The following is an 18,811-nucleotide window of genomic DNA, read 5'->3' as shown; positions in this document are numbered from 1 at the left end:
TTGGAAAACACTGTGTGACACCGTAGGTGCTCAGTCAAGTCTTAGGCAAAGGCCAGGAGTCACATCCCTGTTTGAAAAGGGCTGCAGAGACCCGTCATTTGGATCGTTCTGAAACAGCATTATCTAGTGGATTATTAATTATTGAAGAATCTAGACTCTCAGCAGACTGTCTGTTCTCCCTCCCCAGCAGCCATTACAGCTTTAAAGGCTGTTCAAATTAGTCAGGAGACTAGCTGGACAGGTGGACAAGTCAAGGAGACACTTTCTCACATGAAGAGCATTGAGAAATATTTTGTCTATTCGCTTGTAATTCAAAATGCATCCAGAGTTAGATGCTGTAATCCAAGATGTTTTAATTCTATTAAGATCTCCTTATCTAGAGCATGAACCAAAATATTTTATGAACTAAATCTCTTTCAGGAAGCACATCAACTCTCCCTATATTGTTGATGAATATTTCAAATACAGGATTTTACATGTCAATACAGAGTTTCCAAAGGGAGAGAGCACTGCCTGAAGGATAATCTATACTGGTAACAGCCCTTTCAGAAATACTAACTTAACCTCATATGGAGCAGGAAGATATCCTGTTTTTCAGAGACACTTAACTTGAGTATAAAATGGTCACCAAATGGGCAAAAGTCAGAGAACTGGTCACCAGAAGGAAAAATAAAGGGCAGGTAATTGTTTTTACTTTCTCTAGACCACACTTCAAAATGGAGGTAGGAAACATCCATCTTCCATTCTCAAAAACTCTTTTCAGCTCTAGTATCACATTAAAATTCTTATCTCCACAAATCATGAAAGTTTGGCCTCGGTTATCACAGTCTATTATTTCCATAGGAGAGTTTAACATCTTATAAGGGATTCCCTCACAGCCTAGCTCACTGCAAAATACAGCAAAGGAACAGATGGAATACCAGTTATTTCTAGGAGGAAACTAAAACATTATCATAGAATATGTCTACTTTAGTTGATAGCAAGGACAATGGTAACACAAGCAGCTTATTTTGCTCCTGAATATATCTTTGATGACAGAGAAGCTCTTAGAGAACAAGGTAAATTCGTTCTACAGATGACATCTTTATAAAATGTGCATACAGATTCCTGAAACGTTTTTGATGAAAGATACTACAGGGTTTTCAATGAGAATAAACAGTAAAACTTAGCCAAGCGGGCTTATATTTAGGCTTAAAATTCTGCATCTTAGACAATGGTTTGAATTAATCACCTCTAAGCATGAATAATTTTCATGCAAACAATCTGCCAAAGCCACTTTTAATCTAGGTTGTTTGTTTGTTTTAACCTCAGATTGTTGGGGTTTTTACCCTCAGAATCTCAGTAATAGACACGCTGTCAGAACTTCTGAAATACTCTGAAATGCCAGTGGATCCTTTCCACTCAGGTCTCAAGCACATTAGGATTCCTCTCCCAGAGCAGCCATCCTACTCAACAGAGACAGGCAGAAATCCCAGTGCTCTCCTGGGATAAAATTGTCAGAAGCGCCAAATGATTTAGTGGCCTAGCCCACTTATGTGCAGTCATACCCAGGCCAAGTATCAACGCTCTCTCAGGCACCAATCTAGGAACCCTGCCAATTGTACAGGGATAAAAGCCGCATCAGTTGGATATTCTTTTTAACACTGGCTGGTAGTTTGCCATTTCATTTGTCAAGCGAAGCTGGCCATGACTTTTAGTCTGGCATTTTCTTATTGTTTTTATTATCCAGATGACAGCGATAGCTCCCACTGCTTTACTTTTGGGAATTTACTATGAATTTTTGAAGCATGATCTAAGGTCTATCTCTGGAAAACAGCCTTCTCTTTCTTATATTCAGCAGGGTACAAACAAGACTTTAGAGATTAAAAATCCATATATTTTGCTTTGCTTTTCAGTAAGTGAAAGCTGAAAATAAAGCCATTTATGTAACACAAATGATGAGGCTAAAACGAAGGAGGAGCTATTCCTGTGGTGCTCTAGCTTTTCCTATTTGCATACTGTTTGCATGTGAAAGCAAAAGATAATAGAAGTGCCCTTAACTAAGCACAGAATTGATATCAGTGTCAGATTTACAAGGAGTGATGAACTGGAAGACACGGATGAAAGGCTAGGTAGTCGCTGTCTTCTATGCAGGAATATAAAGGAAGTCACTATCTATCTCCTGCCTATGTGGTCTCTGTGTACAGGCCCAGGAAAAAGGATTTGTAGTGCTCAGAAATGGTAAGTGGGCAAAGGCGCAGCACTGCTGCTGACATATGTAGAGGAGGTGGGAGGAGAAAGAGTTGTATGATCACAGCAGGGTACGAACGTGACATGGTTTCAGTTAACACTGCATTTGCCTTGCTGGAAAACTCAGGAAGGTAGCCATTCCACCAAATCAGGAATTCACTCTATAAACAGTGTTTTGGAGCAAAAGTGAGCAACAACTTGCATTCTCCCTCCCCCCAGAAAGAAACATTCCCTAGGCAGCACATGAAAATTTGCTTTACAAAATTCCTTTTTATTTTACTTCCTGTCGTTCCCCCAAATTATTAACAATAAGCTGCTTACTCCGTGTTGTTAGATTTCATGTGGTTTTCTATAGCACCATACCAGGCATATTTTTCATATTCTACTGCTGAGTAGAGTAACTTAATGATCCTTTTAAAAAGATCAAGTCAGGTCTACAACTCTCTGTACCTTCTTGTGGTATGTCTCCCATGCTTTCGCAAAGTATCCGTAGCCAGTCAATAAACAGTCCTAAGTACTACTCTGCCAGTAGTACTGGGAGACTGGGTTGGGTGGTCTTCATCTCTTCCTCAGTTTTTTTGCACAGTTACATTAGTGCAAGTTGTAGTCTAACCTGAAAGGAACAATTCTGCAACTCAGCAGGTAGTGCTAAGCCCTGTCATTATAGGGAATGCTATGTAATTCAGCTTCAACTGCCTCGAAAGGCTGAAGGAAGTAGCACAGCTGCAGTAACTTCAGATCCTGGGTGATAAGTCATTTTGTCTTGCTATTCCATACTTTCAGCAATTAAGATACATCATCTTCTGAAGCCATGAACGTGCAACTAAGAGCCATTGATGTGGTGTTCAGGAATCACTATGAGAAAAGGCATCTTAAAAATTCACTGACTTAGCTTCAAAGATGAGGAAGAGAGTGGAACTCTTCAGCACAAAGTTCCTATGATTCATGAACCCGTTGGCTCAAGTTGTTGTAATAAGCTAAATAATTTCTGAAAACTCTTGGTCAAGGAAGTGTTTCTGACTAAAGTTTGAAACAGCTCAGGCTTAGTTCTGTTATGGGGCAGCTGAAATTATATTGCTTTTGTAGCTCTTGTAGCTGAATACTAAGATGACTAGAATACTGTTACCCAAGAACATGATGGTCGTGACTGTTTTAATAATCTCTAAATTGAAAATACTTTATTCAATACTAAATTGAAAATACTTCAGCTAACTTAGAAGAGGCTATTCCTGAACCTGAACTGGTTTCATGAGGTCTGCAAGAGGAAAAGGAAAGTATACAGGGCCCAAGAGAAGTCAAACTCTGTGCAAGCGCTGTTCTTGCAATAAACGTAGCTGAAGTTTGCTTCTAGTCTGAGCAAAACACTCTTAACAAAAGCAGAATACTGAGAAAGTACAGAGATTGCCAACAGACCCCATACTGACATGAATGTTTTAATTTTAGTTCTACAGCTGACCACAATCATGGTGATAAAGATTTGTATTATAAAATTTGTATTGGTCAGCAGCCCTTGCAAAGATGACAGTCCCCAGTGAGCTGGCTTCTGCATCATCAAACACATAGAAATGTTTCCACCCCAAGAAGTTTACGATCCAAATACATTCCAGAATTAAACAACCTGTCAATTGAACTGAATAAGCACAATCAATTCAATTCAATTTTGTCAGTGAAGAAACTGGTGCAGTTTTAAACTTTAATTTTCATACTGGAAAAATTCTGAGTTAGTTTTTACATGAAAATTGGAGATTAGAAAGATGTCTAGGCAAACAAAAAACTACCTGTGAATTACTTACTGTGAGGAGATACAGGGAGTTTATGATAGAAAAAGAAAACACAGTTCACGACATATTTAAATGTATAGTTCAGCATATAGAGAAAAAAAAGGAGCTACCAAAGATCACTTCATTGAATATTACAAATAGCGTCCAAAATATTCCATACTTAAACGGAATAGCACCACTGCTTTCACAGAAACATTTTATCTCTGTATCCATAGAGTCTGCAGGGAGAAAGAGCGATATAAAATAGTTTCACAGACTAAGAGAATACCCAGTTCACTGTGACTTGAAGGTAAATGTAGGTCATCTCACAGAGGTAAACATCTCAACATCATTTATCTTTAAAAAAAAAAAAAGAAAATGTGTTCTTGACTAGATTGGCTGGTTGCAATAACCCATCCATCTCTTTTGGGATAGAGAATGCTGTATTTTTACTTTATTGATGAAAAACATATTTAGAGTGTTTTTCTCTTTAGCAACCTTCTGTTGTTCTCCTTGCTCCTGCCTCTCTTTAAAATCAAATATTTTTGAGTTCTGAATTTGGAGAATGGAATCATGCAACTAATCAATCAGCCTTTACATCTGAGATCTCATCATTCTGAACATTACCTCACACGAATCTCAGTGATTGTGCCTGCAGGGCTACCACTGCTTTCTAAAAATATTACATGGACCAAAAGAAATCACTTTGTTTTGCCCTCTGGCTTTCTATGTGAAACAAGTGTCATGGTGAAATGCTGACAACATCCTCTCATGTTTTCTAGCTTTGAACAACTGCAGCACAATGCTAACGTTGGAAGCACAAAAGCAAAATACATATAGGGTTTTTTGTTTGGTTTTGTTGGCTTTTTAAAGTAAGGTACATTACAAAAATTCCAAAAATTTGAGCGGAGAACAGAATTGTTCCCTTCTGTGCAGAAATAAGGACGGGAAAAGGAAAAAAATCTTACAGACATTTTGTTATATTTACTCTATATATGAACATAACAGGTTTCAGCTATGCAGGATAATAAAGGTTGAAATTCGTCCTTGTGCAGCATGAGACACTAGCATACAGGAGATGTTTTGAAACTTTAGACGTTTTCCATGCTTTATGTATGCCCTACACACTAAATTGCACTAACTGTTACAAATTCTTTTCCTACTTTACTCCTGCACCCTGTATTAGAGCACCATCCAAGGGAACAGAGCAAACTGCTTCCCAGATAAGCTTGCAGCAGCACATGATCACTCAGTGGATGCTCCGTTTTAAACCAAGCTTTTGCCATCTGTTCATCTGGTAATTATGAATGTTAGAGATATCCACAACTACATTGCAAGGACAGAAGTGATTAAAGCACACGTATTCTTTCTACAATGCATCTTTGTTGTTTATTTCAAATTAAAACCAATACCACCCACCACACAACACACAAGTCACACAGTAGGAAGACCACATAAGCGCAGATAGATGCTTATAGCTTCTCATCTGGCAATAAGCCAGCAGTGATTGCTTGGAGTCCAAAATGTATTGTGTATACTCAGCAAGACAATCTCGACAACTGTGCCCAGAATCATACACATTTCTTAAGTGGGGGTTACCCGGAGCTTTGCTCATTTGCTGCCCAGGTCAGCATTGTGCAGGATACTGATCAGCAGCTAACTAACTTCCAGTTGCATTCTAAATCCCTTCCTGTTCTCCTCTCCCTCTAACCCTAACACCATCATCAACCTACCATTTTGGAATCCTCTCTAATGAGGCAGAACATGTTTTTCCTTATCTACCTTTTTCCCATTCTGTCTGTATTTATAAATTCATTACCTAGGTACACACACAGACATATGTTATGTTCTTCATTTCCTCTTTCTGCCAGGCGTTTTCCACAAGGAGAGATTTCTGGGCTTTAGAAAAGATTGTTCCAACCATGATTTCTCACATAATGGAGCACGTCTCCATCTCAGCCATGACTCCTTTGACTGGATCTGCTAAATTATTCAACATTTATTTGCCTATGAAACAGATTGTATTTTGAGGGGGTTTTTTGTTGTTTGTTAATTGGTTTGGTTTTTTTTTTTCCATTTGCTTGTACCTGTAGTTTCTTTTTTTAAGGAATGACTGAGGAAAACACATTTACTCCATCATTGCAGTTTCGGTAACTCCTAATTTCAGGAAGCTTCAGCTTTAAAATCAGCTATGCCCTAAGGCTTCAGCTTAGTATGTTATTTTATATCTACGTATCTCCTTATTGAGTTCAAATTTTATAGACAGTCTTGCATCATTCTGGATGGAACACATCAACTGCACCATCCCTGATGTATCGGTAATGGTTTTGCAATGATGGAGGTACATGTCAAAATTGCTTCCTGTTTGCAGCTTCTTTCATTGCTAAGAAAAACTACAGCCGTGCTGAGCACGTGCCACATCTATCTCTGTTTGTACATTGCACTGCTTTAATATTGGTCATTCTTGACTACATAGGACCATAGTCTGCCATTAAACCATGGATGGAGTATCTCAACAGAAACTAATGTTAAGGTTCTGTGGTTACTTAAAAAAAATACCGATAGCAGAATATGGCCCATAAGAAGTTGTTTGGATTTTTTTTTTCCTTTACACACAGAGATGCAACTATTTGTGATGGCAGATGTTGCTTTAGAAGTGGAAGTTTCAATATATTTTAAAATGCTTCTAAAATTGTTTGTATTATCTTTTATGAATACTCAAAAATTGTCCATTTATACCCACTGAAGTTTCTTGTACTTATGTTCAGTCGTCTTTTCTCTTAAAAGGCATTGCACCTGGATAGGAAATGCTTACTCACAATCTCTAACAGCACTCTGAGGGAAAAAATTACCTTTCATCTTAGGTTATAAGAAGTTCATTACGAGCCACAAAATCTTTGCTCTGCCAATCATTTTAACATTTATTAAGATAAGACACATGCATAAGACTCAAAGCACCTCTTCATGACAGGAGCCAAAGGCTTTATAGAAAGAAGAAGAGACTAGATATAAAAATGGACACTTGTGTCACATAAGGATCATCATTTCAGTACATCTTTCCTCGTATTCCAATGAAAATAAACCATTAAGTGCCTTATTATATCCAACTTAACTTTGTTATATAAGCATGAGGAGACTAATAAATCTGTGGCCACTGATCTGAATTACCATATACTTCCTTATGAGCAAATACATGTGGTTTACAAGTTTCCGTCACCCTGCAGAACTGCAGTTATGTGCATAGCTGACAGTTGTGTAGCAGTTTTCCAGTTTACATTTATTCTAATTAAATGTGACATGATTTCTTTTTGGATGCTGTTGTCCTGAGTGAATATAATGTGGAGATTCATGCTTATGTTTAAGGAATACAGCAGACAATTCTGTATTAAAATCAATAATTATCCTGTGCTTATAGATATCCTTACTGAAGGCAGCCCTTCTGTATTCTTTTATGTTTCATTTTTAGCCCTATGAAACAAGTTTTTAAAAAATCAGTAGACTTAAAATTTCTAAGTCATCAGTTTCACCAGATGTAGTTTAACATTAAAATAAAACAAGATATGGGAAATCTGGCATAATATCTCTGGTTTAACAGGAAATACCTAGTTCCCCTTCAACATGATATTAAGTAGAGGGTACCTACCTAGTATTAAATAAATAAATAACATCTAGCTATCATCAAGAAGATTGGTTGCCCTGGCTTCACTTAGTAAAACAAAGAAGGAAAAAGGATAAAAATTATCCCTTATATACCTTGAGTGAAACTTATGTTATCAAACAAGAAATGAATTTGACCCAATAAACACTGCTGTCAGATACTGGCACATATATCCAAAGGAAGAATATAGGCCTGTTAAGCTTTGTCTTTCTGTATTCCAACACGGTACATAGCTCAGTAGAAGAGCACTGTCGTGGGACTTATGCGACATAAATTTTGTTGTTAGATCTGGCATTAGCTTGATGGATAACTCTGAACTAGCTTTATCCTCTGCTTCCACATCTGTCTAATCTAGATATACGTCTCCGTATGCCTAACCACATCGGAAAAGTGCTTTGAGGCATAGCAAAGAACGCCACCAGAAGCCTAGGTATTGTCAGACGAGCGGAGGGGTCTCCACCCGCCCGGCGCCGCCGGGACCCGCGGGGCGGGTTCAGCACTGGACAGCTCCGGCAGGGCCGGGCCGCGGGGGAACGCGCTCGGCGAACCCCTCCGAGCAAAGGCTGCATACAAGTGCTCACACTACAGCACGTACTGGCGCGGGCACGAATACTGGAAAACCAACAGAGTTGTCCTGGAAATCAAAGGGCAGACTCCTCTTATCAAACAAAAAGTGACAGGCATTTCTGAATTCTCTAAAATTGATTTTTTAATTAATATTTACCAATTGCAATCAAATCCCACCAAGAACCTCAACATCCCTAGCACACACAGAAACACTATTCTAAAAACAATGTTTTCCACTCACTCCCTTGAACAAGCAAGTCAGCCTCATTTCCTCTTAATCCTGCTATTACAATTTTCAGCCTCCCTCCCACATTCCATTCTCTAAAGTTTAAGCTCCTCCCCGCCCCCCCCCCCCCCCCCCCAGTTCCAGTAACTACAGCTGCCTCTACCTCTCTACCTCATTCTTCTGTTCAGGTTCAAGCTGTCTAACTGCTACAACTTGAAGAGAAAAGCAGAGAGGATATACATAATATACAAACAAACATATATACAAATAATATACAAACACTAGAAGATAATGCTGAAATAGGACAAAGACAGACCTCCAAGCTAAAAAGTACATGAAACTATTCACAGAATATGCTGTGAAATTCCAAGTGAAATTGTACACACAGTTTAATTTCTTGATTAGAGAGTTTAAAAATAACCTGCATAGACAGACAAGTATCACTGCCTCTATCAATCCCAGTGTTAGTCAGAATTCAACTGTAAGCCATGATATATTGAAAGCTTTTTTTGAAAATCAGTCTGAATATAGTTACTCTAACAGTAATTTTTAATAAAGTATTTTTCTATCTGCCCAGGCTAAAGCAATCAGTGAAGTGGATTTATGACACTAAGTTCATTAAGACGATAGCTAAGATCACAGAATTAATGGATGCCTCCTTGTACCTTTTTAATGAGAATGATTTTCTGTTACCGTGGATTACAAACGAAGCTATAGAAGTGACAGATAAAGACCAATCTACTCCCTGCCAAAACCTCTATTCAGCAGTTTAGCAATTTATCTGTAAACTGAATTTTGAATCATATCTTAGCCTTGAAACTCATTAGACATTAGATGTTCAGTCCAAATGTGTAATGCAATTTTAGCTGCCAACCTGCAACAGCAAATCCACCAATGATAACTGCTGGAGTTATCTACCTGATGACAGACTACTCATATGGAGTTAAGGCTTGGTAATTTCACAGGAGTAAGGCCCTGTGTAAAGCTGAAACAGAGTTAAGTGCTGGAAGTACAGAAATTCACACTGGAGGCAGCAGCATTACCTTAGCTTTGCTCAGTGTCAACACCACTTTCTCATTTTGGTTGGAATCTATAAAATGCGTAATTTGTAGACTGTAGATCTTTGATTTTCAGATAGTTTGATTCTTCCAGGAACTTCAAGGGAGCTTCTTCTATTTATGCTGGCCAGTCACCTGATCTTTCAGCCTTTTTCAAGTACACAATGTCCTCCAAAAGCCAAAACAAACTGTTTAATCTAACTGGTCTTTCACGTACAGTTGTTCTTTGACAAAGAGAACAGGAAGACAAGGAATATGAGAATCAAACTCAGGGCTCACTAAAGTATTTGAGAATTTGGTCATCAGTTTCAACATAACCAAGACCACTACAGCTCTTCTGGATGAATGTCATTTTCGGTTACACAAGGAAACAAATAATCAAACAGCCTTGAATAAAAAGATGCTATCCAAGAGAAAAGAGTTTTCATATCCTAGATGTAATATTTGACCTCCATTTCCCCCCATGAAGTCCTGTCTCTTGTAAAAGCAGCTCAGCTGCTCTATCCCAAATTCAGACAGCCTCGTATTTTATCCACAAAAAAATGCATGCATTGTTAGAGATGTGCTGACTGAAATTACATATTTCTAGCCTCCTGGTTAAAACCATAAATATAGAGCAGTTAAAATATCTGAGATAAAAAAGGCAATAATCTCCCTGATGTTCAAAACACAGTATCATAACTAAGCTTTAACTTTTGGCACTTGAGAATAACGAGCCTGATTTTCTCAACCCTAATTCTGGACAATTTGCCTGAAATAAAACTAGTAATATTTACCCACGGCTACTTGAGCTTGATAACAGTGGTTACACTAACAGACATCAGAACTCAGCCTCCTGTGACTATTTTCAATCCACTGACATGGTTTGACACAACTCATGGCTCATTTGTGCGAGGTTTTTTCCCCTCTTTTTTCTTTTTACAAGAGTGAGTTTTGACAAATATATTAACAAAATCTACCCCACAACTGTGTACTGGGTTTTGATTTGCTGGTTTTCCACCCCCCCACGCACAAAGGTGCTAATGTTGCAATACATCAAAACTGGATCTTCCACTTTCTTATTCATTTTTAACCTTATGGTCATCAAGAACATCAATCTCTTTTGTCCTCACAAAGGTGCAGCATGCTCTTCACATCATTATATTTCCTATAGCTCCTGCTCCAACACTTAAAACATACAGTGTACATCCAGAAACATAACAGAAGACTCACCTCCCAGGAATCTGACAAAAATTAAAGTTTAAATTTGTAATAAAGTGAGCCCCCATGGAAAACAAATCCTACAAAATTGGGGGGGAAGGAGGAAAAAGAGGAGAATCCAAGAATGGTTACTCTAAAAACCTGGAAAACATATTAATCAAAGCTTCAAATCTACAGGATTCCATAGCAGGGATATGATTTGTGAGTGCAGTCTACAGAACATTTCTGTAAGTGAGGAAACTATTAAAGTTATAATTTGAAACATATAATACAGAAGCAAACATTATAGTTTTCTACTGACCTATTTAGCTTTGAAGTCTTACGTAACTCCTAGGAAAGCTGGATAAGTGTCAGTTAATTACAAAAAGCTGGTGCTCTCTACCTTCCAAGTTAATTATTCTGACATAAATGCCATTATTTTTTCCCCTTGTCCACTGCAGAAGGAAAGTGTCAGGTTTGAGAAGGGCATTTTTAGTAAGCATATCTCTTCTGTTTGTTAGAAGCTGATTATGAATTACATTTTCACAGATTCAGTCTCATGTTTTGCTATTCTATTAAACTTCATGCAGCTTTGGCAAGTACATCTCAGCTGTACTTTTCAATCGCATTTATATTCCAGCCTTGTCCCTCTTTTGAGTAAGGATTGCCCTAAGAGACAACCTATGCTTGAGTGTCTGGGTAGACTTATAAATTGCATTTCAACTCTGTTGTAGTTCAGTCCAGATCCTGTGGAATCCATACACACAATCTTCACCTTCCATTAAATCTGAAGGTGGGCTTGGAATAATAATCTCCTGGGAAGCAAGCCTGAGGTGCCTGCATCCCATCACATAACCCAGCCACTTTACTGACTGAGTACATCCATTACCTAGCTAGTAGGTGTTCTTCAAGTGTACTGTAACCTTTCTTATTACTGTCTTCACTACTACATAACTAGCAGGGCCTGAATGGCTTCTCCAGGAATATATGTATTGATCACTGAATCACGGAAAAACCTGCGCTTACATTTGAGGTGAAGAAAGTAGAAAGTGTGATGCTTTGGTAATAAATTGTTGGCAGAAAAATACTTCATTCTGCCTGTAGACATAAGTACAACACAGAAAAAGAAAATGCAATCTCAAACTAAGTAGCTTCCCCTTAGCATCTAGAATACCAAGCGGTATCTTGAAATTGGTTGAGTCCTTGGTAGTGAGATCACATGTACCTGCCAGGGAAGAGAGAGCAGAAAGAAGGCAGTCTACACAAATGAACTGTTAGCTCAAAAATCCCAAAGGATCAGGGGATACTTGGGTATGACAGATCAGGTTCCACCACACTAGAAACTGTATAAATAGGGAGCAAGACAACCATCTGCAAGGAGCTTTAAACTTAATGAACAGACACATGGGATATAAAATTCCAGTGCCTCTAGAGTCCCAAAATCCAGGTTCTTTTATTACAGTTTACTACATCATAAATCTTTTTTGATTAACAAACAAGCTACATATTGAAATTGAAGTGCTCATGAAGATAACTTTTTAAAATATAACTGTGGGTGAAGTAATAACCCTATTCCTAAATTCAGGAATAAGGTTCTTTTTATCACCAATTATCTACTTATTTCTTTATCTCAACTTCAAGCAAGGCAGCTTTTGCTGTCCCTCTCTCCATAAACATTCTGAAGCAAGTCTACTCTTACACAATCAGCTTTGTGTGAGTAAACTAATACAGTATATTCTTTTAAAACAGGCTGGTTTCCCCTATGATGCTGGAAAGCCTTTGGCTCACCAACTCCATAAATATTTGTCTTTCTTGAATTTCAGTGATCAGAAGTGCTTACAATATTCCTAATTAAGTAGGAAATCCTCCTATACATTGTACAATTTTATTTCTTCAACAGAACCAGAAATCTTTCATTTTATGCATTCCTACAATATATTTGCTCTCCTCAGTGTAGCATTTCTTTTGTTACTTAGAATAACTCTGCAAATCAATAAAAGTACACAGGTTTTCCCTCTCATCTATTTCAAGCTGAGCTGCCAGGATCCAGAATAAATTCATGTTGGCTCTCCATTCCATGACCTTCTACTTTGTACTTTTAAATTTCATTTCGTTTCTATTACTTGAGTTCCCAAGGTCTTCCAATTCTGCCTGCTTGGTATTCCAACCCTTCTCAGTATTGGTCATGTTTTCCAACTCTCTGCTATCAAGTTTCATTGCCAGACTTCTAATTTTGGGCTAAACAAATCAGAGAAGGATAAGTGCAACAAGGCGAAAAGCAGTGCAGAAGTGTGAAGAGCCAGCCCAAAGTCCAACAATTCATCAGTGGCAAAGCTGGAACAATACAGGTTCCCCAGTTCCTAGCCCTGTATGTGCTTTATCAGCTTACACTGCGCTTCTGATCGGGTGCGAGGAGGAACTCATGGGCTCAGAAAGGTGATGTACATGAATAACTGTCTCTTCAGCAAAATTGTCTCTTCAGCAGATCGTATCAGGGAATGGTAGTTATGACCAAGCTGGGAAATCTAATATCTAATCTACTTATGTATAACTATTCATGCTGATGATAGTTATATGTAACTATTTATCCACAGTAAGTCTGAGCAATGTATACACACAGATGATGACATTTCATGCCTTGCTGCTTAGGCATGCACAGTCTCAAAGCATCTCCAGGCATAAAATGTATGGGGATTTTAACATGATAGCCTGAACTGAAACTCTGTAAGCAATAAAATTTAGAAAAACAGCTTAGTTAATGCTCAGAACGTGGTCTGGCAGCCTGCCATGTATAAACATCCACTGAAACCAGAGTTCATGCCAAGAGTCTTAGCTTTCAACTTCATAGAAATTCCTTCAATGGTTTAAACCAGATCCTCTAAGTTCATTTAACTTTTTTCTTCCTTTTTGCAGTTTAACCCATAGCTACTTGAACTTACTACCTTTTTATATATAAGCATTAAAAAAGTAATAGACATAACTCCAAGTAGAAGTAATAGAATTAGTCTGTTCATTTAATTTTGATTAAAGACAGGCCTAAAACTAAGAGGACGCTTACTCTATGCCTTCCGTGCCAAGCCTCTATGAACACAACGAGATGCTACACTGTGACCTAATACAATAATGCACATCATAAATGCTTTCTAAGACTCTTAAGAATTCACTTCACACTCAGGTGTCAAATTTGCGCCCGAGGTCCTCTGAAGCCAAAGGATCTCTCTCGACAGATTTGATTGAAAGATTGAGGCCTTAACATTTGTTTTCATAACATCAAAAGGTCTAATATGACTCTCATATCCCCGATGTCTGCTTTTCCAAGCCTCAAATCTGCACAAAGGAAATAGCTGCAGTTCCTTCCTACGGACTCTAGCTTGCTTACTTTTTTCTTTTTCTAGAAATAATTATATTGATTTATTTTTTAAGTTTTAGATATTTTCTAAACTAGACCTAGTCAGTTACTTAAGTACATATGAAGTCACATTCAATATATGTATTAGGTGAATAATAAATTCCGTATTACCACGCATCTTGAGCTCTGTCCTCTCTTTTTTTTACAGCTTCAACACACAGTTGTGAGGAAGAGAAATACTATTAACCCCGGTATAAAATGGGACTTAAGACAGAGCTAAGATTTTGTCATTGGTTGTGTAGAAAGCCCATGACAGAAAAGGAAAAAGGGGTGGAAGACGACAGGAACATCAAATTCAGATTATATTGAAAGTTATTAATACATCGGATGTTACACTATTATTGATACTGGACAGCTGGACAATATACAAGACTTTCAACAGCATCAGTCACATTGGTCTTACCATTCATTTACAGGCTCTGCTCGTTTTTAAAAATGGAGCACTTGATTTGAACACAATTTGTAGAATATTCAAGTGAAAAGATTGTATTGTATTGTTTTAACCACATCTCTTGAGGCCTTTTGAAAATCGTGACAGGTCATCATTTCACACTATTAAATTCAGTCAGACTTAAAAATTTAGCCTGATTATGTGGACATAACGCAGACATCAAATGAGGTGTACTTCTGTGCTTTATTTTCACAGAAGAGTAATGACTGCTGGGCCATTAAGTGCAACTGCCATGCTGTCTTTGCCCAAAAGAAATATGGGTCATACTAAAAAAAAAAGATCAATAGCTGTCTTCTCAAATCAGGCCATATTGGACCGTAGCTCAATAAGGCTGACCAACCAATTGATTTTGAAAAGAATAACTGAAAAAGTTGAGAGAAACTCAATTTAAAATTTTATATTCGATTATATATCATCTGTAAAAAAAAAACCACCTAGTACTGCAACATTATGATAGATTTATATGCACATATGTGTGTGCAGATGTTTGTGCTGCATGCATGTAGGAAGTTAAAGTGGCCACACCCAAACCACTCAAATCTCAGCTCCATACGTGCAGTGTTTTTCCTGCTGTACATAAGGACACAGCTATGTAAATATCCTTGCAATTTTATTTATATAACATGACAAAATTCAGAAAGCAACTAAAGGTAATTATGACAGTTACTACAACCTCGCTTCTGCTGATTTACAGGGTACAAACTAGGTTTTCTGCTCCGTAGTAGCTGTAGTGTCAGACACAAGAAGGCTTTAACTGAAACCCCACTTCTATACTCCAGCCTCCTGTGCAAAGCCCACATCGAGAACCTCATCTAGTAAGGATGTGTATATATATAGTTACAGCTTGGGAACAAAGTGAAGATGGGAAGATAGCATTTCAGTCATAATTGTCAAATTGTAGGGAAACTATCTACCCCATACCCAGCAGTTAATACTGTTACGCTGCATCTCACCAGGCAGTTTTTTCACAAATGTTTTAACAGTATATCCCCGACAACACGGCCACAAAGCAAGGACCAGGTTTCTTTTAATGTCATCTCCGCATGCAAGAAGCGTGCTGTCTCTACTATACCTACTACAGTGGCAGCAACTCTACCTATGCGTGTCTTCATCTGCGGACACAGAACTTCTCACCAAAAATTATGATGCAGTAAATCACTTTGGTTGAACGTAAGTTATTAAGAGCTTAATTACATATGCAAGCTTTTTTATATTTTCTTTTTAGAAAAAGCTTAGTAGGAGATGATTAGTTATTGCCACATAAAAGGTTTCATGGATAATCACACACATTCGTAAGATGCTAGTTTTGACGTAACGGGGTAGAAAGATACCTAAACTTCGTGTGACCTTCATACTGTTTGCTTTTGCTTGGCAGAGGACTGGTTAAGAGGGTTTTTCTCTATAAAATGATTCTTGCTATAGAAAAAGAGTTTTGAGGCTTTACAGTTTTTCTTAGCATTTTCAGAAAGTCTAAAAAAGCATTTTCAGTTGTGAAACCTTCATGTGTAATCTTCATGAACATCTTCCACAGGAAGAGGAATAATTTCTCTGACAATTGCACTTGTGAGTTTGGGAAAGGGGACGAGAAGAGAAGTTGCAAGGACTCCAGGCTTCAAAAAAAAAAAACAACCAAACAAACAAACAAAAACCCTGCATAAAATGAAATAAAAAACTTTAAGCCTAAGAAGCGCATTTAATACAAGGTCTCAATCTGGAAGGACACTGTATGTACCTTGCCATAAATCTGTGCCTACTTAAAAGTGTTTTCTGATTAATTTGCCGCTCCTCCATTCAATTTACCATTTTCAAATGCTGCCAAATTCTCACATCAAGTTGGACGCAGAAATTAACAAGTGAAATTCTAAACCTGCGTTCCCCAGGAGACTAAACCAGATATTTAGAAAGATTCCCTTGGAGCCTCAGAAAAGTGTATGAATCCATATTAACTGTAGAATCCCCTTAATAAAATACCAGTTACTGTACAAGCATAGGCTTTTCCAGACACCTATATACAAGAACTTCAACAGTCCCAGTAGGTGGATGTCATCACAGCAGCTGCACAAAAATATACCTTCTGACATGTCTGTTGATGCCATTGTTAAGGCCATACTTTTTTGTATTGAGATTTAGAGCAGCACGACACAGATGACCGCAACTACAGAAAAACGTAAAGAGAATGAGCTAGGCAGAGACAGGTCACATTTACCGTCAATACTTTGACTTCCTCTTTGCAAAGTAAGATACAGTGTTAAGACCACAGAGACAAACGCACAGCATCAAAGTTTAACTTGTTAATATATTATAAAACACCAGAGCTTCCTAAATAAACAAAAACATTCTTACAGAATAGTACTAGCAGAACTGCTAGCCAGCTCTACTCCTCCCTTTCCTAGAGTGACACTGCAGCCACAGTGCACAAATCCCATGCAATAAAGAACAGTTAACCTCAATGTGCTCATCATCAACACTAACAGTAATGTTTCCCCTACCCAGCCTCGGGCAGACTGAAGCAGGGTTTTCTGTCTGTGCTCCAAGAAAGCTTTTTCAGGGTATAGACAACAGAAGCAAGAGGAGCTCCGTAAATATTACATTTACCATAAATGTTGCATTTCCCTTTCTCCTGTCATTGACTAAATACATGCAACTGCGTTCAAACTAGGGGAATTCAAGAATTAATTTTAAGCTTAAAAAACTGATTTGTTTTGTACAGATACATGTCATAACACATCTTGAAGTTACCCCTATTTTCCAGACTGAAAAAAAACCCCGAGTCAAAGCATTGCTTCCTCCAACCCTATACCAGCATCAGAGATCTCCATGAGCAGAATTGACAATAAAATGTTTTCCACCAAAGCTGCAGGCAAAAAAAAAAGCTTCACTGTTTACCACCTTGTGGCTTGAACTGGTAAATATTCTCTTCTTAGACACACACCATTTCATCATTTTACAGTTAACTAGCCTCTTAAACAGCAGGCACAGAAACTTTGCTCAAAGTTCCTCCTCAAAGGAAAATTGAAGACCAAACGGTTTCAGTAAGACTGACCGAGCCCGAGCTGTCCCGATTGATGGAGCAGTCAGGAACGCCAGGACTGACTGTCCAGCTCCCAAACAGCTCTGAACATCCTTCATACAAGCAGCAACCGGTTGCCCAAGCTGCATCTCTCTTCCACCCACAGCTTCTAAAAGCCAGCAGCCACCCATTGGAAGGATGCTACGGTCAAATGGAACAACCAAGAAGTATGCGGTAAACGTACTTACATCCCGGAATTTGTTCCAGTACTTGTCTTTATCATACTGCGAAACGGTGCTCAGCCATTTGTCGTTGTCCAGGAAATTGCCATGATTGCTATTACTCGTGATGATTTCAGGATGCCGGCTCTCCACTTGCAGGAAGCACCAGGCAGCGATCACCAGCACCCCCGACATCTGCAAGGAGAGGAGCGGAGGGGAGCGGAGCAGAGCGGGGCGGCGGCAGCGGATTCCCCGGGCAGGGAAGTTTGAGGGGACCCAAGTTCGGGCTCGTCTCCCCTCACGCCCCTCACCAACTTCTGGCTGCGGAGCTGCCAGGTCCGCCGGGACCCACCCTACCCGCCCAGCCTGTGAGGGGCGGGGAACACCAGTAATCGTAACGAAAATAAACCAGGTCACCTGGGGCCGGGCGGAGACACCAGCCAGGGGAAAAGAGAGACTAGGAAACCCCCCGTAAAGCCTCCCGCAGGAGCAGCTAGCGCTGGCCCCGAGAAGTTTGGCTGCCAGGTCGGAGAGGAAGCCCCTACCTCCGGGCAGCGGCTCCGAGCACCCTGCGCGCCTCCTCCTCCTCCTCTCCTTTGTGCGGCTGCCGCTGCTCGGGCGGCGGGTCAGAGAGCCGGAGAGCCGGCGAGCCCCGAGTAGGCGCCGTCAGCGGCTCCGGGCGTGTGTGAGTGTGTGCGCGTGTGTATGTGTGTGCGCGCGGCGGGGCGTGCGTGTGCCAGCAGCTGAGGTCTGGCGCCATCTACCTGCCGCGCGGCGGCGGCGCGAGGGCGGAGCGCGGCTCCCGCGCGGGCAGCACCCGGCTGAGGTAAGGGGCGAGGCGGGGTGCCGCTCGCGCGCCCAACGGTCGCTGTAACGGTCGCTGGGTGAAGCCCTGGAAAGGCCGTTGAGGCGGCGGGGGAGGAGGAGGAGTGTGAGGAAGGCTGGGGACAGCCTCATCGGAGAGATCAGCACGCAGTCTACAGGTCTGCTGCAGTCTGAAGAGTTACAGAGCCATCAAAACGTAAAAAGCCCAACAAACACCA

The 18,811-nt window shown here is 39.6% G+C and overlaps 1 protein-coding gene across 1 annotated transcript in view; it reads right to left on the bottom strand.

Moving 5' to 3' along the window:
- The window catches only part of SPOCK1 (SPARC (osteonectin), cwcv and kazal like domains proteoglycan 1), a 315,512-nt gene extending 297,011 nt beyond the window's left edge, over nt 1-18,501 (bottom strand). Inside the window, exons 1-2 of the mRNA XM_054842153.1 lie at nt 18,314-18,501; nt 17,796-17,963 (exon numbers count right to left, since the gene is read on the bottom strand). Of these exons, the coding sequence (XP_054698128.1) occupies nt 17,796-17,963 (168 nt within the window). The 5' untranslated portion in view covers nt 18,314-18,501. The remainder of the gene's footprint in view (nt 1-17,795; nt 17,964-18,313) is intronic.
- Nucleotides 18,502-18,811: the final 310 nt, after the last annotated feature.

This window comes from Grus americana, chromosome 14 (genome assembly GCF_028858705.1).
Source record: "Grus americana isolate bGruAme1 chromosome 14, bGruAme1.mat, whole genome shotgun sequence".
Classification (NCBI taxonomy): Eukaryota; Metazoa; Chordata; class Aves; order Gruiformes; family Gruidae; genus Grus; species Grus americana.
This window is presented reverse-complemented; position numbering and strand designations above follow the sequence as displayed.